The 20,565-nt window shown below is 55.6% G+C and overlaps 1 protein-coding gene across 6 annotated transcripts in view; it reads left to right on the top strand.

The window, feature by feature from the left end:
* Window positions 1-20,565, top strand: part of SNED1 (sushi, nidogen and EGF like domains 1) — a 58,430-nt gene that overhangs the window by 29,042 nt on the left and 8,823 nt on the right. For all 6 annotated transcript variants that reach the window (XM_070422589.1, XM_070422584.1, XM_070422585.1 and 3 more), the window contains 20 exons: window positions 1,015-1,140; window positions 1,327-1,431; window positions 1,708-1,821; window positions 2,366-2,482; window positions 3,488-3,604; window positions 3,758-3,874; window positions 4,046-4,159; window positions 7,916-8,029; window positions 8,660-8,773; window positions 9,107-9,220; window positions 10,158-10,271; window positions 11,043-11,339; window positions 12,407-12,590; window positions 14,104-14,216; window positions 14,930-15,211; window positions 16,322-16,466; window positions 16,559-16,641; window positions 18,063-18,155; window positions 18,822-18,938; window positions 19,410-19,497. In XM_070422589.1, the coding sequence (XP_070278690.1) occupies window positions 1,015-1,140; window positions 1,327-1,431; window positions 1,708-1,821; window positions 2,366-2,482; window positions 3,488-3,604; window positions 3,758-3,874; window positions 4,046-4,159; window positions 7,916-8,029; window positions 8,660-8,773; window positions 9,107-9,220; window positions 10,158-10,271; window positions 11,043-11,339; window positions 12,407-12,590; window positions 14,104-14,216; window positions 14,930-15,211; window positions 16,322-16,466; window positions 16,559-16,641; window positions 18,063-18,155; window positions 18,822-18,938; window positions 19,410-19,497 (2,668 nt within the window). The remainder of the gene's footprint in view (window positions 1-1,014; window positions 1,141-1,326; window positions 1,432-1,707; window positions 1,822-2,365; window positions 2,483-3,487; window positions 3,605-3,757; window positions 3,875-4,045; window positions 4,160-7,915; window positions 8,030-8,659; window positions 8,774-9,106; window positions 9,221-10,157; window positions 10,272-11,042; window positions 11,340-12,406; window positions 12,591-14,103; window positions 14,217-14,929; window positions 15,212-16,321; window positions 16,467-16,558; window positions 16,642-18,062; window positions 18,156-18,821; window positions 18,939-19,409; window positions 19,498-20,565) is intronic.

The raw sequence follows: 20,565 nt of genomic DNA on the forward strand, positions 1-20,565 counted from the left end.
TTAAATTGGCGGCAGGCAAGATTTGGTCTGTGGGCCATAGCTTACCCACCTCTGAGTAAAGGGAATAAAACATTGCCAGGTCTGTCCATTGCATGTGAAGTGGACCGAGGGCATCTGTGACCCTGAAGAGAGAGAACAGGGACATCGTGGGGGTGATAGGACGTGTGGCGGGGCCACACAGATCTACACCAGTTACAATTCATGGAAGTACACTGCCAACAAAAGTCAACTTTACTATGTATTAATTTAACAGATAAATTCTGAAACTATGTGAAGAAACTGAACATGGAAGAAACGAAGAGGAAGGGGTTGGCCATTACTCATCCCGGGAATCTGGCCCGGCTTCTCTGTAGAACAAGAAATACTGCCAGGGACAAAGAGAGACCTTTCATAATGACAAAGAGAGAAATCCGCCAAGAGGATCAACAATCTTAAATATATTATTAACATGAATCAAGATACATGAAGCAAAAGCTAACAGAACCACTAGTAGAAACAGATCATTGTCGGTGGAGAGGTCAGGACATGCCAGCAGCTCAGGACACAGGAAGGAAGCCAGCAAGGATGGACCTGCCCAGCACCATTGGCTGCCTGGCCTGATGGGCATCCAGACGCACATTCTTTTCAGTGATCAGGGAGCACTCGCCATGACAGGCCGTCCTGCCACCATAAAATAAGGCTCAATAAATTCAAAAGGATTGTGTTCTCTGACCACAGCAAAATTAAATAGAATCAACAACAGAAAGGTACCAGGAAAATCCCAGTATTTTCCTAAGAGATGCTCAAGCAGAACCATCTGGAGGCCCCCGGCCTTGCTGGGACCTTCGGTGCCCACCGTGGGCCCTTCTTATCCTTGCTTCTCATCCTGCTCCAAAGAGGGGCTCTCAGGGGAGGGGCAGCGGGAAATTAGTTCCCAGGAAGTAGGCCTCCGGCTTAAACTGCACTTGGCACTGGGAACAGAGGTGGAAACCCCAATGTGTGCTGCTGCTCCGGTGACCACTGTCTTTCTTACAGGAAGCCAGCCAGTGCCTGACCCCTGCCTCTCGGCCCCTTGCCAGAACGGGGGCACCTGTGTCGACGCAGATGAGGGCTACGTGTGCGAGTGCCCCGAAGGCTTCATGGGCCTCGACTGCAGGGACAGTGCGTGTGGCCGGGCTGGGGCCTCCCGTGGGGTGTGCATGCAAACAGCAGGATAGAGAATGTGTGAGCATGTGGGGGTATACACAGCAGCTCTTATGGGAAGGTCGCCAGGAGCAGGGCAGGGTCAGGAAAGGGCTCCACCCTCTACACCCCCACATCGGAGGCTCCTTCCTCTCTCCATGGCAGGAACCCCTGATGACTGTGAGTGCCGAAATGGTGGCAGATGTCTCGCGGGCAATACCACCCTCTGCCAGTGCCCCCTGGGCTTCTTTGGGCTCCTCTGCGAATTTGGTAGGTGCCCAGAGTTGAGCTGGGGACACCTTGCCTGCCCCTGACTATCCTCCAAACCAGGGTTTGAAGGTGGCTTCAGCCTGGACCAGGATCCACAAGGTCAGACCCTCCACCAGTGTTTCTGTGACCCCACCCCCACCCCAGGAGGGAGCTGGCGATAAAAGTGCCTGAACCTGATCTCCCTGTTGGGGTCACTGGGTCTTGCACACCCCCACCCTTGTTAAGAACACCAGGTCCCAAGGAAGACCTGAGACAGGGCTTCTTCCTCCCGCGCAGAAGTCACAGCCACGCCCTGCAACATGAACACCCAGTGCCCCGATGGCGGCTACTGCATGGAGTACAGCGGGAGCTACCTGTGCGTCTGCCACACTGACCACAACATCAGCCACTGTGAGAGGGGTGGAGGGCGTGCACATGCCTGAGGGCTGGGATGGTGCCCACAAACTGGGGGTGGGGGGTGTTCGGGAGGAAAGTGGCAGCTTCCCTGCGGTGCACCAGAGGACCTGTGGGTGCACCCCCACCCAGTCGGCAGGCAGTCCTCTAACACAGGCCAGGTCTCTTCCCATCTTCCCTGCAGCAGGCTGATAGCCAAAGGGCACCTGACCGCATGCAGGTGCCATGCAGTGTCTTCCCAAGCCTCTAGCTTAGCTGCTAGCATGTCAACGGGTGCCTAATGCAGCATGTGATTAAACCCACCACCACCACTATGTGTGATGATGGTGTTGGTGAGCTCAATCCCAGCTCCTAGAAGAGGGAGGCTGAATTCTGGGAAAATCAAGGATAAGAGAAATTCCAGGGAGGGGCCTTGGAGCCTGAGTGAGGAATCAAGACCCAGCAGAGTGTAGTTTAGGGGCCGAGGTCCCAGCCAGGGTGTCAGGGTGGCCCTGCTAGCCTCTTGCCCAGAATACAACAGGGCTGCCCTCTGACCCCACAGCACTGCCCTCACCCTGCGACTCAGACCCCTGCTTCAACGGAGGCTCCTGCGAGGCCCAGGACGACTCCTACACGTGCGAGTGCCCACGTGGGTTTCATGGCAGGCACTGCGAGAAAGGTGGGTGTCAGCACCCCGGACAGCGCCAGTGGCCTGGCTCCTCCCACTGCCCGAGGGTATTTGTCAGTGCATTGCTGGCCCTGTGACCACCTGGCCGGAAAGCCACCAGCCCCATTACTCTGCCCACCAGGCCACAGAGCTCGGAACCCCTGCTCCCCGCACAGCCTGTCCCGTGGTGAAGGTGCCTTGACCTCCAGGAGGGCTGCCCAGAGGTTTCCTTTCCTTCTTCCCCTCTGTTCCCTCTACCCTGTGCATACTGTCCTCTGCTCTTCCAGGATTAGGAAGAACACCTTGCCCCCACCCCAGTCCCCTGGCCCTCTCACCTGCCTGGCACCGGCGTCCTGTGTACCCTGCTCGGCAGCGGCAGAAGAATTCTGTGCCCAGGCTGTAGCGGGCCCTTTGCAGGGAGAGCTGGTGCACTCTGCTTCGGGCTATTGGTGTCATATAGTTTATTTTTGTATATGTTACACAGTCCAAATTTTATTATTATTGTGTTTTTAAATTGTCATCCCGGGAATGAGGCACTCCCCTTCCAATGGTTCAGGGGTTCCTGGATCTGATCTGTGGCCCCCTGGTCATCACTGCTTTCCTCAGAATAGGCTTTGTTTCCTGCTCAGCATTTTTTCAAATAGCTTTTTGAATCATTGATTTGAAAAACATTCATTAGGATTTTGTTACATCTAATCCAACTTGGAGAATGTCAACAACACAGCCACTCGAGAGTGTAACTATTCTTCCCTAAGTACTGACCAGCGCCCACCCTGGATGGTTCCCTCCATGCAGTTTGAAGGGCTCGGGGCAGAGGAGAGAGGAGAGGTGGGCAGAGGCCTCAAGGTGGAGAGGGAATCTACAGACTGGCTTGGCCCCTGCTGCTGCCAGGCCTGTGGGGCTGAGAAGCAGGCCAGAGCCTGCAGGGCCCACAAGTGCCTGAGGACTGAGAAGACATGGGTGGGGGTACCGTGAGCCCTTGTTTACCCGCCTCCCTCTCTCTCTGTCCTTCCACAGCCCGGCCGCGCCTGTGCAGCTCGGGGCCCTGCCGGAACGGGGGCACCTGCAAGGAAGCAGGCGGCGAGTACCAGTGCAACTGCCCTTACCGCTTCACCGGGAGGCACTGTGAGATCGGTGCGGCCTGCCAGCTGGGATCAGCTAGGAATCGGGGGTGGGAACCAGGACCCCCGACCCACCACCACGTCTGCTTTGGGATCTGGGGACCAGGGAAGGGGCAGAGGTGGTGGGTATATGACACCTGACCCCAACTGTGCCCTCTGCTCCCAGGGAAGCCAGACTCGTGCGCCTCTGGGCCCTGTCACAATGGAGGCACCTGCTTCCACTACATTGGCAAATACAAGTGTGACTGTCCCCCAGGCTTCTCCGGGCGGCACTGTGAGATAGGTAAGGTAGATGCAGGCCACTAGAGACAGAAAACACGCCCCTCATGGCAGCCCAGGCGGGGGTGGCAGGGGTGGAGGGGTAGGCAGAGCAGCACAGAGGGGACATCTCTGTGCAGCCCAGAGGCCAGTGGGGAAAAAGTGATGGATGATAGTGGCCCCTGTGACCTTGCAGCCCCTTCCCCCTGCTTCCGGAGCCCCTGTGTGAATGGGGGTACCTGCGAGGACCTGGGCACAGAATTCTTCTGCCGCTGCCGAGCAGGGTACACAGGACGCCGGTGCCAGGCAGGTGAGAGGGCCAGGGGACTGGGGTGGGGGCAAGGTGTTCTTCCTAATCCTGGAAGAGCAGAGGACAGTATGCACAGGGTAGAGGGAACAGAGGGGAAGAAGGAAAGGAAACCTCTGGGCAGCCCTCCTGGAGGTCAAGGCACCTTCACCACGGGACAGGCTGTGCGGGGAGCAGGGGTTCCGAGCTCTGTGGCCTGGTGGGCAGAGTAATGGGGCTGGGCAGGTGCCCTGCTGTGCAGAAGGGGCTGCTGTGTCCTTGCAGAGGTGGACTGCACCCCCCGAGGTCATTCATGCCATGTGGCACTTCAACGGCACACGGCTGGGCTCGGTGGCATGGCACTCACATGACTAAGGCTACAGCCTGAGCGCCCCTAATTCCATCCAGTCTGCCAGCTGCGGGGCATCTGGAGTGAGCCTCCCCAGTGCCATGGTGATCTGTGGGCCCTCTGGGGTGGGGCTGCGAGGGCTGAGGCAGCAGCCACGGCTGAGAGAGCCACGCCCCTTGCTCAAATTTCGTGCATCGGGCCTCTAATATATAAATAAAAATAAATAAACATTTAGAGAATTTAATTATAAAAAACATATATACAGAAAAAATCAATGAAACCAAAATCTGGTTCCTTGGAAAAGTCAATGAATAGATAACCTCTAGCTAGACTGATCAAAAAAAGAGAAAAATTGGCAATATTAGATTGAAAGAAGAGACATCACTAATGACCCTACCAATGTTTAAAGGACAACAGGGGGTATTGCACTTTAGGCCAATATATCTAGATGAAACGGATGAATACCTTGAAAGACACAAATTACCAGAACTGGCAGAAGGAAAATTAGAAAATATGAATATCCCTATATCTATTAAATTTTATTTGGAATGAAAAACCTTCCTGCAGCCGAAACCAGTTTGGCTCAGTGGATAGAGCGTCGGCCTGCGGACTGAAAGGTCCCAGGTTCGATTCCGGTCAAGGGCATGTACCTGGGTTGCGGGCACATCCCCAGTGGGAGATGTGCAGGAGGCAGCTGATCGATGTTTCTCTCTCACTGATGTTTCTAACTCTCTATCTCTCTCCCTTTCTCTCTGTAAAAAATCAATAAAATATATTAAAAAAAAAAAAAAAAACCTTCCTGCAAAGAAAATATCAGGACCAGATTTTCATAACACTGGTGAAGTCTATCAAGCATCTAAGAAAGGAATTATACCCTATACAAGCTCTTTTAGAAAACACAGGGGAAAGGAGTATTTCTCTACTTATTTTATGAGACCAGTATTTCTGTGATACCAAAACAAGACAGAGACATTACAAAAAGTGAATTAAAGATAACATTCTCATGACATATATACAAAAATCCTAACAATATGTTACTAAATTAAACCCAGTACTACATAAAAAGCAAAACACATCATGACCAAGTGGGATTTATCTTAAGAGCACAGGCTGGTTTAACATCTGGAAATCAATCAATGTAATACACCATATTAGGAGATAAAGGAGGAAATCATATGATCACCTCAATAGAGGCAGAAAAATCATTTGACAAAATTCAACTATTATTAAAAATTTAATAAACTAAGAGTAGAAGAGAATTTCTTCAACCTGATAAAGGAACCGTGAAAAACTCAACAGCCAATAATATACTTAATGATGACTGGCTTCCTGCCATAATCAGTATTGAGGCAAATGTGTCCATCTCACCAACTCCTCCCAATGTGGTCCTGGAGACCCCAGACAGGGCCATGGACAAGAGGAAATAAAGGGTGTGTCTACTGGAAAGGAAGCCGTGAAGATGACACAATAGTGAGCACAGAAAATGCTAAGGCAATTCTACAAAAGAAGCTATAGAACTAAGAAGTGAATTCAATGAGGTCACAGGATTCAGAGTCAACATACAGAACCAGTTATATTTTCATATTCTAGCAGTGAACACTTGGGAACTGAAGTGAAACAAAAATGATGTACAATAGTATCAAAATCATGATAAATTTTTATATGTGAAATTCATTATAACATCCATATAAAGGCCAAAATTATAAACTTTCTTTTTTAATGTATTTTTATTGATTTCAGAGAGGAGGGAGGGAGGGGGAAAGAGAGAGAGAGAGAGAGAGAGAGAGAGAGAGAGAGAGAGAGAGAGAGAGATGATAAGAGAGAATCATTGATTGGCTGCCTCCTACACACCCCCCTACTGGGTATTGAGCCCGCAACCTGGGCTTGTACCCTTGACTGGAATAGAACCCAGGACCTTTCAGTCTACAGGCCTACGCTCTATCCACTGAACCAAACCGGCTAGGGCTATAAACTTCTTTAAAAAGGATGAGAAAATCTTCACCACAGCTGAAATAAAATTTTCATGCACTTTGAGAAATATTACATTGGTTGCCCACTTCTCACCATACACAATCAATTCCAGATGGATTAAGGATTAAAATGTCTTTTTAACTATATATATTTCTTTGGGAAATATAGGTAAATTTTTTTTTGGCCTTGGGGTAAGAAAAGATGCCATAAGCCAGAAAAAAAAAAAGCACTAACTATAAAAGGGGAAAAATGGACAAACTGACTATATAAAAATTAGGAACTTAAAGAAGAAAGTGAAATGTAAGGTACAAACTGGTTTCAAGAATATATGAAGAACTCTATGAATCAATAAGAAAAGAATAATCAACCTGACAGGAAAATCAGCAAAACTCATGAACAGGCATTTCATGGAAGAGGTACACAGAACCAGTGACCGTAAAGAATGCAGCAATCACCCATATGCCAATCAAAAGCACACCGAGATGCGTGCAGTTGGCCAAACTTCCTAAGATGAAGAGGCCTATGTGTTGGTGAGGATGTGGATCCACAGGATTTGTGAGAAAACTGCTGGAGGAAGTGTGAGTTGTTTAAGCACTTTGAAAACCACTTGGTAATCTGCCCATCGAGCTGACCGTTCATATAAGCTGTGTCCCGGCAACTCCACTTCTCGGTGCACATCCACAAGCAGTAGATGGGGAAGCAGACACAGAAACACTTGTTTTGCAATAGTAAGAAGTCTAGGACCAACCCAAGTGTGCACCAAACAAGGATGGGTAAAGTACAGTATAATCACACTGTGGAATATTATACAGCAGGGAAAGGGGGTCCCACAGAGACCCACAGCAACATGGAGATGTCTTATTAATATAGCGTGGACAGAAAAGAGTACATATACCACAATATCCTATAGATAAAGTTCATAAATAGCAAAAGCAAAACCATCTATAGTATTGATTAGGCAACTCATAAAAATTTAAATTTAAGCAGGCACAGAAATGATAGCCACAGAAATTCGTGTCACACGGGGTGGGGATGTGCATATGCCCTGCTGAGCCCGTCAGCATTCTAGTGCCCAGGTTGAGTGCAGCTCCAGGAGTCATTATATCATTACCATCTATTTACTAACATATTGTTAAGCATTGAAATTAAATTTTTCTAAATGGAACATTTTGAATTCAGTAGCACAACTCCCAGTTTAAGAAACACACAGGGTGAACATTTTAAAACAAAGGACTCAACCCCATTTTATTGTTTTCGTACATGATTGTTATTAAGTGAATTGGCAAGATTGGGCCCATCCACCTGAGCTGGGAAATTGAGTCCCATGGTGTCTCCTCAGAATAAAACTCATTTATGTCCATCTTAACTTGGCTTCAAGCCATTGCCTCTAATGACGGCAACATTGTTTTATTCTCGGATTTCTCCTGGCACCCGTGCACCTGGGCACTCCTCTCGCCCAGAAATTGACGAGTGCAGATCCCAGCCGTGCCTGCATGGGGGCTCCTGCCAGGATCGAGTCGCCGGGTACCTGTGCGTCTGCAGCCCGGGGCATGAAGGAGCCCACTGTGAGCTGGGTAAGACAGCATGGCCCTCACCACGGGGCAGCAGCTCCAGCAGCCTGGCCATGTCCATGGCCTGCCCTGACCCTCTTCACCCTGGCTAGTGTCTGGCTGGCTACACACTCAGGCCCCTGCCAGCTCTGCCTCCACCTACCTGGGGAGATTGGAAGCTTGGCTAAGAAACACTGACTGACTGTCTTCTCCTGTTCCTGCAGACTCTGGCTTCAGGGGCAGACAAGATGGGGTTCAGAGAGGGCAGGTCACAGCCCTGATACCTGGCCAGTGCTCCAAGCTGGCGGAGGGAATGAGGGCCTGCCAGGCGCACTGCTGGATGAGCCCTGCACTCCTTACACCTGTGTGGGGCTCTAAGCCTTGAGACAGTGACACCACCCAGGAAGGGCCAGGCCCAGGATGTCCAGCCTGGACAGTAAACTTGGGAGTAGCTTGGGGTGGGGGCTTTGTGGGACAGGCAGTGGAGAGGGCAGGTGTGAGGTAGAAGCCTCAGGCTGAACACAGAACCCTGGAGGTCATGTAAGTCCATGGAGGCCCATGTAAGCTCATATAAGACCATGTGGGGCCCTATAGGCCCATTAGGCCCATGTGGGGCCAGGTAGGCTCATGCAGCCCCGTGTCCTGTCTTTGCAGAGACAGATGAGTGCCAGGCGCAGCCCTGCAGAAACGGAGGCTCCTGTAGGAACCTCCCAGGAGCCTTTGTGTGCCAATGCCCCGCAGGCTTCACTGGAGTCCACTGTGAGACAGGTAGGGGCTATGCTTGGGTGGGTCCCCTGTGTGCCCAGGCCCTCACCCACACTTGAGATGCCCCAGACACCCAGGCAAAACTGCTTTCTGAAAGCCCAGACCCTGGGCCACTCAGAGAGCAGAGCGGAGGGGGCAGCCACCCTGGCCCTGCTGGACAGATTCCCTGGCAGGCAGGATTCTAGGGGTGAAGGGAGAGCTGGGCACCCACCAAGGATGAGAGAGACTTCCACCCCCGGCTCGTCCACGCCGCCCTTTCCCTTCTTCCCGCTGTCCTCTCCTCCCTCCCCCAGACACCCCTTTGCCGCTCGGGCCCACTCTTTGGGTGTTCTCCAGAGGTGGATGCCTGCGACTCCAGCCCCTGCCAGCACGGAGGCCAGTGCAAGAACGGTGGCGGGGCCTACCTGTGCGTCTGCCCAGAGGGTTTCTTCGGCTACCACTGTGAGACAGGTGTGGGCATGGCCCGGACGCTCCTCCTCGGGCTCCTTGCAAGCTCCCCCACCTCCCCTGCTATCCCTGGATGGCCAGGCTTTCCAGCTCAGGGTCTGGGCACCCTCCCCCACCCCCCCCCACCCCCCACCGCCACTCCTACACCTGGAATAGTCTCCCCCTGGGACATGTCTCTCCCAGATGAGGCATTCCTAGACTTCTGACGGGTCGGGTCGTGCCCCCAGCACTCCCTGCCCTATGGGGTTGTTTCATCTGTATTCCCTCCACTTGCTGTCACACCACTCTCCTAGAACAGATGTGTCCGGGGGGGAGGCTGACCTGCTTATGGGCATGTCCCCAGCCCCGACTGGGCCTGGCTGGCAGCACTTAGCTGTGCAGGGTGGACGGGGCTTCCAGGGACAAGGCCTGTGATGGGACTGCAGACACAGGAGCCTGTCTAGGGACAAGCAGGGTAGGGACTGTTGGTGAACAGGCCTGGGGCAGGCGGGGGCCCAGAGGCAGGGCAGCAGCTGAGACAGTGATCAGGGCCTTGCTACTGGTTTGCAAGTATTTCCTGTGGCCATGCTGGGAACCTGCGGGCCCTGACCTGGGTGGGGACTCCAGCCACAGCGCAGTGCAGAGGGAGGTGTGGAAGGGCTAGCGCTGTGCTCACCCCACCCCAAGTCACTGCCTGCCAGGGCACCTGGCTTGGGGTGGGGGAAGATGGCCTGGCTCAGTCAGAAGGCCACACCTGCCCAGCTTCTGATGAGCCCTGACCCCACATCCTGGAGTGTCCCTTCTCCTACTCCCGCCCCCCCAAAAGCTGCCTGATGGTACCCTCACCTCCACCAAAAACACACTCACACAGGAACAACCAAGTCCCCCAAGAGCAAGGCCCAGGCCAGTGGGGGGCCAAGTGACACCCCAGAGCTCAATGCTGCTTTTCCCCCTCCTCCAGTGAGTGATCCCTGTTTCTCCAGCCCCTGTGGGGGTCGTGGCTACTGCCTGGCCAGCAATGGGTCCCACAGCTGTACCTGCAAAGTGGGCTACACGGGCAAGGACTGCGCCAAAGGTGAGGCATAAGGGCATCAGAATGAGGTGGTAGGGCCTCTATTCCTCACTCAGAGGGCAGTAGACACCCCAAATGACAGGCCTAAGGGTCGAGGCTCCCCCTCCACCCAGGGCAGAGCGTCTGACAGCTGCTTCCCAGGATCTACAGCAGTGGTTCTCAACCTTCCTAACGCCGCGACCCTTTAATACAGTTCCTCTTGTTGTGGTGACCCCCAACCATAAAATTATTTTTGTTGCTACTTCATAACTGTAATTTTGCTACTGTTATGAATCGTAATGTAAATATCTGATATGCAGGATGTATTTTCATTGTTACAAATTGAACATAATTAAAGCATAGTGATTAATCACAAAAACAATATGTAATTATATATGTGTTTTCCGATGGTCTTAGGCGACCCCTGTGAAAGGGCCGTTCGACCCCCAAAGGGATCGCGAACCACAGGTTGAGAACCGCTGATCTACAGGGAAGGAGGAAGGGGCACATAAGTCGAAGGTGGCATGAATAGTCACGTGTGCACATGAGCCCCTCCAGGAGGCCTCAGTGCGGTCATGTGTATGCAAGAGCCTATCCCGGGAGCAACAGCCAGAAACCAAAATGAAAGCATCCCCTGCAGGTGCCAGGAGTGGCTTCCCTACCAGCAGTGCCTACATCTGCCCCAGGGTAGCCAGGCCCCAGAGCCACCAGGCTGGGCACCTGCTTGGGGTCCGGGGCTTTGATGGCCGACAGCTGACCGCCCCCCTTCCCTTGTTCTTGACCGAAACCCTGAAGAGCTCTTCCCACCAACGGCCCTCAAGGTGGACCAAGTGGAGGAGAGTGGGGTCACCATCTCCTGGCGCCCACCCGAAGGCCAGGCTGCCAGGCAGATGCTGGATGGGTATGCGGTCACCTACGCCTCTGCTGACGGCTCCTTCCGCCGCACCGACTTTGTGGACCAGAGCCGCTCCTCCCACCAGCTCCGAGCCCTGGGGGCCGGCAGGGCCTACAACATCTCCATCTTCTCAGTCAAGCGCCACGCCAACAATAGAAATGACATCAGCAGGCCCCTGGTGCTGCTCACACGCACGCGTGAGTCCGCCCAGCGTGGTCCACCCCAGACACAGGCTGACAGACTGGCAGGGTTAGGGAGCCAGGCTGGTGGAGGAGTGTGGGAGGAGGGGCTGTCATGGGGGAAGGCAGTGGGACAGGTGGGTGGGAGCCACTAGGGATGGTTGGAGAGCACTAGGGAGGGAGGGGGAGTTTGGCCAGGAGAAGGGATGCTGGGGGAAGAAGGTAGACTGGGGGGTGCAGCCCTGGGCAGCGCTGAGCTCCTACCACACCAGGTGCTGGGAGGCAAGGTCCCAGGGAAGGGAGCAGAAAGGCGTCCTGGGGCAGTGTGCAGCCCTCACAGGGCACTGACGTGTGGACACTGAGGGCCAAGTGAGGGACAGATACGGAGTCAAGATAGGCGTGTTGCGGGAAAGGACAGCAGGGCCCTGAGTGTGTGGCAGCGTTGGAGTCCTGGGGGTCCGAGGGAGAATAGGGATCGTCCTGAGCTTGGCTTTAGGAAGAAGCACTTTCAAAGCTCCTCGAGAAGGGGTCTGCCCAGAAAAGGCATCTGGGAGGAAGATGGCCTCCCCTTCTCGTCAGAATGGGGTCTCCACCAGGACACCAGGGTGGGTGGGAGGACCACTGCCCACTGGACTGGTGCTGCAGCACCCGCCTCCGTTCCCCTGGTCCAGGGTTTGGCCTGCACCCGGCCCCTTCTCTGGGTCAGAGGACTCTCTTAGCTTCTATCATCGACAGGCCCCAGCATCGCCCTGATGATTACATCAGTGCGACCAAAACGTCAGCCAGAGAAAAGACAAGGGGGTGTCAGGAGGGGCCTTGCGCCCAACTGCTGGCCTCTGGTGGAGCTGGCTGTCCCTTCGCAGCCCTGCCAGGGCAGGAGCCTGGGGCAGGTCCACCTGACGGAGTCCCCACTGTGGCTGAGGGATTCACTTAGCAAGCCCAGCTGGCTGCTGCCTTACTTGGGTGCCTTTGTGTGACCACCCCCCCTCCCCCAGCACCTTCTTGAGCCTCTTCTGTTGTTTCGAGACCCCGCCTTCCCAGGGGTAAGGAGGTGCTGGCAAGGCTGAGCACCCTTTGTCTCCCAGGACCCCGCCCAGTCGAGGGCCTTGAGGTCACCAATGTGACGGCCAACACCATCTCCGTGCGGTGGGCTCTGCATAGGATACGTCACGCCACTGTCAGCAGTGTCCGTGTGTCCATCCGCCACCCTGAGGCCCAAGAGGACCATTCCACCGATGTGGACAAAAGTGTGGACACGTTCACATTCAGGTAAGAGCTCAAGCCGGCCGGCCTCTCCTCCTTCCAGCTCCCCTATGGTTGCCACTGGCCCTGCCCACCTGAGGGGTAGGTGTGTGCCTCCTGTGTCCACTGGCACCTGGTGGTCCACACAGGGCCCAGCTCCTCTCAGCCTGGGCTCACTCCTTCAGTACTTCCTCACAGGGATGCCAGACAAGGGGTTAAGTCCCAAAAGAACAGACACCCTAAAAACCTGGAGGCTGTATCTCCTGCAAGGGAGTGAGACAGACTCGCTACATGGAGACCAGCCTGTCACGGTCACGCAGAGGTCCTCCAGCCTGAGTCACACAGACCCCTCTGAGAGGGGAAAAAACAGGCGAATGATACGTTCAAACCTTAACCCAGGCATATAAACTTCTTATGCCCAATTATTACAAATTAATGACAAACACAACTCATTCAAAGTAGCTGATCAAAATCACCACCTTAACGACCCATACAGGGTATCAGACATCAGGCCACCCGGGGTCAGGCTGGGCAGGCAGACAGTGCTAAACAATGAGAGAGTGAGGAAGGGGGACTGGCTGGTAAAACAGCACAGCAGCGTGCAGCCCAGAGCAGCCAGGGGTCAAGGTCATGAGGGGGGAGGGACTCTGTCCCTGGGCACCCTCTAACCTACCCGCACTGTTTAAGATTAGTCTGCAGCCTCATCAAGACCCATTTTTTTCCAGCCATGTTGGTCTCCCACCAGATGGTCATCTGTGCTGGAGACAAGACTCTACTTTAAGTGTTGCTGTCCCTTTTCTTGATTGACATCCTGCCCACTTCCAAAGAATATATGGCAGAAACAACACCTGTGGCCCCAGGGGCACTTGGTGACTGTCGGGTCCCCAAGACCACTCCCAGGCTTGCCGAGAGGACTCTCAGGACTCAACCAAGGCTGCATGTACAGCTGAATCCGTGACAGAGAAACGTCATGAGCACCCAGAAGGGAAGAGGCCTACGGGGAAAGGTTGGGGGCCAGGCATGAGCTCCCAGAGCCCCCTCGCCATGGAGCCACGCTAGACACGCTTCATTCCCCACCACCAGTTGATGACACATGTGAGGACAGACAGGGAAGCCAGTCAGAGACACAGAGCCCAGGGTTATTGGGGCTGGTCACGGCGCCCCCTGCCTGGGGAAGAGTCCAGGCTCCCAGGAGGAGGTGACGGCTCTGTGTGAACCACACTTTGCACAAACATTAGTCTCAGCGAGGCCCTCGTATTCATGAGGGGCTGGGGACCCACCTGGGAATTCCAGCCAAGGGCCCCTTACCTGTCTGAACATCAGCCTCCAGGCCATGCCAAGCACTCCAGACAGGCCTATGCCTTCTCGGACTTACTGCACTGGACAGACAGGGAGCAGCTTCCCACCAAGGATCACCCAGGTCTCAGGCCACAAATCTGCCCTCGTGGAGGCCGCCTGAGCCACCAACTCGAGACCATCCACAGCCTGGCCACAGAGCCGGACACATAGCCTGAGACCATCCTGTCCTCTCTCCCCACAGTGCCCTGCTTCCTGGAAGGAGATACACCGTCCTGGTGACCGCCCTCAGTGGGCTCGGGGCACAGGAGCACCCTACTGAGAGCGTGGCATCCGCTCCATTGCACGTGTGGACCCGTGAGTACAGTGTGGCCGCTCGTGGCGAGCAGAGCCAGCGGGAGCTCTCGGCTCCCTCCAGCCCACCAGTGCTCTCCATAATGGCTGAGGCGCTAGGACCCCAGCCCTGGGCTGAGTGTACCGGACACAGCAGTGTGCCCGGCAGTATCATCGCCTCCTGCTGGGCTGACCCTCACACCCAGCGGCTCCAGAGGAACACCGGGCGTGGGAGCCCACTCGCTGAGCTCTAGGGTGTCTCATGGGGGGTGGACCCTGAGCACTGTGCTGTCAATGGAGAACAAGGTGGAGGGTGAGGGTGGGGGAACGGGTGGCTTGGTGAGAGGGAAGGTGTGAGCAGAGCCTGACCAGGTGGGGCAAGGAGTCAGCACAGGCTTAAGACCTTGCTCTGACCCTGAATGCTGGGACCCACTCCCCTTTTCTACATCCCAGGGGAAGGGGTGTGGCCAGGCTCAGGGGGGTCAGAAGTGCCACTCAGGAGGGGACACTGAGCAGGCTCGGGGCCTTGCTGGGTGCTGGCGGGCCACATTGTGGGGGTGGGTCTCTGGACAGGAGGAGAGTGCTGCAGACCCCCACCCCATCCTTCAGGACCACAGTAACTAAATCTGGCTTCAAATGTGGCTGCCGCAGGCCATGTCAGATCTTTAAACTATGTCCTGGACACAAGAACCCATCAGCCCCCTTCCCCGCCCTCCCCTGCTCTGTGCCTCTTCCAGGGCCTCTGCCGCCAGCAAACCTGACTGCCACCCGAGTCACGGCCACCTCTGCCCATGTGGTCTGGGATGCCCCCACTCCAGGCACCTCACTGGAGGCATACGTCATCAACGTGACCACCAGCCAGAGCACCAAGAGCCGCTACGTTCCCAATGGGAGGCTGGTGTCCTACACGATACGGGACCTGGTGCCCGGGCGGCGGTACCAGCTCTCAGTGACAGCCGTGCAGAGCACAGAGGGTGACCAGCTGCACAGCGAGCCTGCTCACCTCTACATCATCACCTGTGAGTGCAGGGCAGCGGGCACAGGGCCGGGTGGGCCACCTGCACCCCACGACCCTCACCCCGCATGGCCACACGGTCCAAAGACAGCCTAGAAATAGGACTGTGTCCACACGGGTGAATTTGTGTGAAAAGCGGAGGGGAAGGAAAGGTTCATGGAAAGTTGATGGTGGGTCAGCAGAATGCAACTTGGAAAAGCAGCATTTTGCTCCTCACCTTGTGCCGTCCAACTCTGTGGACCCCAGACAGGCTGAACATCACATATAGGGCACCACCAGAAATAGGTGCTGAGAAAAGGCAATGGTAGGACCCCAGTGAGGAGAGCAGTGTGGGAGGGCCCAGGGAGGGGGCCAGGCTGACCCAAGAGGAGCCACTGGACAGGAGCAGGGGAAAGAGAGGTCAGGACAGCCATAGGAGGGGTTGCGGGGAGGGGCAGGAAGGAAAGCCAGAATGGATGGACAGGAGGGGAAGCAGCTCAGGAGCACGGCGGCTCCAATGGGCCACACTAAGGATGTGGACCTGCCCCCAAGTGCATGGAGGCCCTTCAGGTCCCCCCGAGGTTCTGCATGGCCCTGCTCATACTTTAAAGCTCACGGGAGGTGCTGTGGAAGATGGAGTGTCTGAGCATGGCAGGCTGCCTGGAGTCAGACCCAGCTCAGCTCAGCTCCAGGGCATGTTGGGGCCACCTCCATGAGCTGGTCCAGGAAGGAGGGGTGTACAGGGGCTGAAGCACGTAGCTAGATGACAAGGACCCACCGAGAAACCATACTGTCATTCTCAGGGCAAGTGTGGGGTGGCGGCCTCAGCCAAGGGAAGTCCCGCCAGGTCGGGTGCCTGGCCCTGCCCTACAGGTGGGGAACCTGGGCCCAGGGTGGGGGGCTAGGACCAGCCCCCCTCAACACTGCCAGGCAGTGTCTGCTTCCCAGTAGGAATGCTGTGGCTCCTCCTCAGGTGGGGTGTGGGGTCTAGGCTTCTCACAAAGCCATAAAGGCACCACTGGACCACAGGGATGATCAGGTCCCTTTAGTTCTCTCTGAGCAGTGGGGCGAGAAGACAAAGGGAAGCCCCAGACCTGCCTTATGTGCCCCCTACCCCGTCATTCACTGCCTGCAGCCCCAAGGGACAGCTCCGACAGACGCTGGCACCGAGAAGGACTCCACCCACGGGTGCTCAGAAACAGACCAGTCCCAGCGCGCCTGCCGGAGCTGCGTCTACTCAGTGACCATGGGGCCCTCGAAATGCCAACACAGGCGCCCAGGTACACGCCTCTGCCATCAGCCCCCTCTGGGTAACCTGGCATGGCCCTAGGCATGGAGCTCCGCGTGGCGACACTAGTGACTCTCCCGGCAGGTTCTCGGAGCTCGTAGACGGCAGAGGACGAGTGAGTGCCAAGTTCAGTGGCTCACCTGGCAAATCGGTCACCGTGAGATCACGTGAGTACCAATGCCAACCTTAGTGGCCTCACTGTCACTCACCACCCCCAGCACAGGAGAGATGAGGCCCCTAAACCTGAACTCAAAGATGACTCCCAGTGCCTACATCACCTCTGGACAGTGCCCACGGCCCTGGCCTCTGTGGTCAGCATGAATTGCTCACGCCATCCAGAGTCAGAGGAACCTTCCTGATACGGGTTGAGGGTGCAGGTTCCTGGCAGGGAAGATGAGAGAGGATGAAAAAGTTAACATATTAGAAGCAGGTCCAAGGCATGGAAGCTTTGCTTGCGAAGCCAGGACTCCAAGCATTGTTGGTAAGCAGTAGACAGGAGAGTGTGGCTCCATCTGAGGTGTTGCTACTCACAGAGGTCCCTGGACCAGCAACACCAGCCTGGGGGCTGCTAGACATGCAGAGTCCTGCTCAGAGCTGTGCAGGAGGAATCCGTCTGCCAAGAAGGAGCCAGGTGACGGGCACGCAGTGTGGCCCCAGGAGCTCACATCCTCATCACACTGAGGTCATATCCCATGTTAAAAGCAGAGCCTTTGGGTTTATGTCCTGCTTGGCCCAGACTAGCGGGACCTCTGCCTGGCCCAGCAGCATAGGGCATGAGCAATGGATTGAGAAGCCCTGACCCTTCCCTCCTGGCAAAGCAGGCCTTCCCCAAAATCCTGACATGGCAGGCCCACAGGCTGCCACAGACGACCTCAGACTATGGGTGGGGATCCCCAGGCCTCACCCTCACCCTCACTACTAAGCCAGAATCTCACCTTCACAGAGTTCTCTGGCAGAGAGCCTAATCACCAGTTCAATGAGAAGTTTCCGCCAATGACAGCGTTCCTAGGCAGGGGACAGGTGCACCAGGGAGTGATGAGGGAGGGCAGAGCGTCCATAGCCCTCGGTGACCAGGAGTGGGGATGGCACAGGCAGGGACCTGCAGAGAAGCTGACCTGCAGTTAGGGGCGTTCAAGTGTGCGATCTGCCTGAGTGCAGATATGATGGGAAGGAGGTGTCATCACCCCCGAGAATCAGGGGTGGCGGAGAGGAGATGGAGTTTGAAGGAGACTTAGAAGCTGAGGCCAGGAGGTCAGCAGGAGGTTCGACCCTGCTCGGGCCACTGATTACCTTCACAAAGAAGCTTTGGCCGGGGCAGCAGTGGAAGCCGGGTCCCTGTGGAGGGTTGGCAGTAGGTGAGGGCTGACCCCACTTGGAGAAAAGTGGGTCTTCCTGGAGACAGTGCCAGAGACCATGGGTTCTGTGCCCAAGTTGGGGAGCCAGCATGCGAGTGAGCATCCTACTCCTGCCACACAGGATGGCCCTACACCCTGAGGGAGAGAAGCAGCTCAGGAGAAGGCCCAGGGACAGTCCTGGGTGAGAGGCAGCAGGCCATGTGGTCAGCACTGCTCATCCTGGTTTCTCCTAGAACCCACAGCTCTGGTGCAGCTCGAGGACACCACTGAGCAGCTCAGCCTGGCCCTGCAGCACCCCAAACGTGACGGCGACAAGGACGTGGGAAGTAAGTCAGCAGGAATGGACTTCCAGGGCTGAGCACCCAGAGTGGGAACAGGAGGCACTGAGCCTGCCCCAGGGGCAGCTAGATGCCCCACCCCGGAAAGGAGGCACTTGGCACCACGTCCTTTTACAGACCAACTACCCAGATCTGTCTGGACGTACCCCTGTCCCTCCTGCCCCTGCCCCTCACCACATACGGCAGCCCTCCCACCGCCTCCCTGCAGAGGAACGTGTTGAGAAAAAGGCAGGAATCCACAGAGGGGCAGCACTGAGCATGGCCCAGCTGGAGCACCACCTGGCAGACCCAGGCTCGGCGAACAGGGCCAGCAGGGCCCCTGCTGACACTGGGCCACACCGGGCCTAGACTGTCCCCAGCACAGTCCTCCATCCGGAGAGAAGGGGGTGGAAGCACAGGCTAGGGCAGAGCCAGGAGTCTCTCCTGAGACCACCAGTGCCCGACCATAGTCTAAGCAGTGACTCGAGGCCCCTCCGCCACGGAGGGCTCAGCACTGAGGGTCCCAGCAGAAGCACTGTTTGGACCCCGGCCCTCAAGGTAATGGGGTCAGAGCCAAGCATCTCTCTGACCACCTGAAACAGGACCACAATGTGGCAATGCCAGCAGGCCTTCCTCTGGGGTCCTAGAGACTAACCACTCATGGCCTGTTTGCAGACACCCCTGGGAACTGTACAGAAAACCCCTGTCAGAACGGAGGCACCTGCGTGCCAGGCGTGGACACCCACAGCTGTGACTGCAGCCCAGGGTTCAAAGGCAGGCGCTGCGAGCTTGGTAAGTCAGGGCCCGTTCAGGCCTGGCCTTGAGATGCCTGTTACAGCAGGCTGGGCTGAGACTGCTAGGCCAGGGTGGGTTTGCCATGAAGTGCCCAGTCTTCCAGGTGTCCAGGCAGGGAGGTGGCAGGCAATGAATCACTGGGCTGCTCACAGCCCCGGAGTGCCAGGCCAAAAGGTGCAGCCTGGATAAGTGGGGGATCTGGGGACAGCCAGAAAGTAAGGAACACAGAGCGACAGCCACCCCCACAGTGAGAGGTGGGTGAGGGGGCTATTTTTGGCTCAGGGGCCAAAGGTGGTGGGAGGGAAAAGGGCCACAGGCCTCCCTCAGAAGACTTTTGGAGTAAGCCCTGAGGGGAACCAGCCTGCAGGCTCCAAGGACCCCAGCCCGGGTGTGGGTCTCCCAAGGGTGCTGGAGAGGGCAGCCAGGGCCCGAGCCGCGGTGAGCCTCTGCCTCTTTTGTGCTCTGCAGCCTGTAAAAAGCAGCCCCAGCCCTGCACGCGCCTGTTCTCGGAGACCAAGTCCCTGCCAGTCTGGGAAGGAGGTGTCTGCCACCACGTGTAAGTTTCTTCCCTCTGTCCCTGACCTCCGAAGTGTTTCCACAAAGTCCAGCTCACCCCACAGAGGCTTGTTTTGACCACCTGTTCCTGCCATATGACAAATTAGGAAACTGAGGCAGAAAGGCTGAACAACTTGTCTGAGTCCATGCAGCAGGGAGCAGAGGCACAGGAGTTCTGGAACCCTGACACCCTGGCTCTGGACCCTTCGGGCGGCATTAGCCCCCTTCCCTGGACAGCAGGGTCCTCTCTGCCATGGAACCGCCAGAAAACTAAACAGCAGCCTGTGAGAGCTGGAGTCGGCTCTGCCACTAAGTGGTGATGTGGCCTTGCTCGCCTCTTAAGACCTTTCTTGCTCACACTCTGTGACTCTGGGTCCCACTCACAATCTGGTTAGTCAGACAATACATATGAGCACATCTGGGAACCAGGCACAGCTCTAACCCTTGGCACATGCAGTGAACAGGACAAGCCCTCGCCCTGCCCGCGGCTCCTTCCATCCAGAGGGCGACAGCCATCCACAGAGAGCATAGGTGTGGTAGACAAAGGAAGTTCTGAGCTGCACTGGGACTTGGGATCTGCGTTGAAAGGCCTTCGACTTAGGGTCTGGGGAATGGCCATCCAAAGCCATAGCAGCCACCAGCACCCGGGGGCCTGACTAGGAGAGCTCCGCTCCTGCCAGAATCTCCCCACCCCACCACTTCCTCAGGGTCGGGTCTGCTTTACGCCCAGGCTCACAGCCTTGGTTTTCACTGCAGGAACCAGACCACATTTTAACATAATGACTTATGTGATTGGTTTAAATCTACCACATTGCTACTTGTTTTCTATGTTCCATCTAATCTTGTTACCTTTTTCTCTTCTCCTGCCTACTTCTGGATTATTTCTTAAGATCCTGTTTTACCTCTCCTGTTGGCTCACTGGTTATACTTCTTTGGTTTAAATTTTAGTGGATCTAGAGATTAACAATATGCTCATCACAGTATCCCTTTATCTAAGGGAAGACTTGCCTCTACTTCCCCTCAGTTCTGACTACTGATGTCGGACTTTTACTTCCACCATGCTCCAAGC

This window comes from Myotis yumanensis, unplaced genomic scaffold (assembly GCF_028538775.1).
Source record: "Myotis yumanensis isolate MYYU_CA2020_CCGP unplaced genomic scaffold, mMyoYum1.0.hap1 SCAF_8, whole genome shotgun sequence".
NCBI lineage: Eukaryota > Metazoa > Chordata > Mammalia > Chiroptera > Vespertilionidae > Myotis > Myotis yumanensis.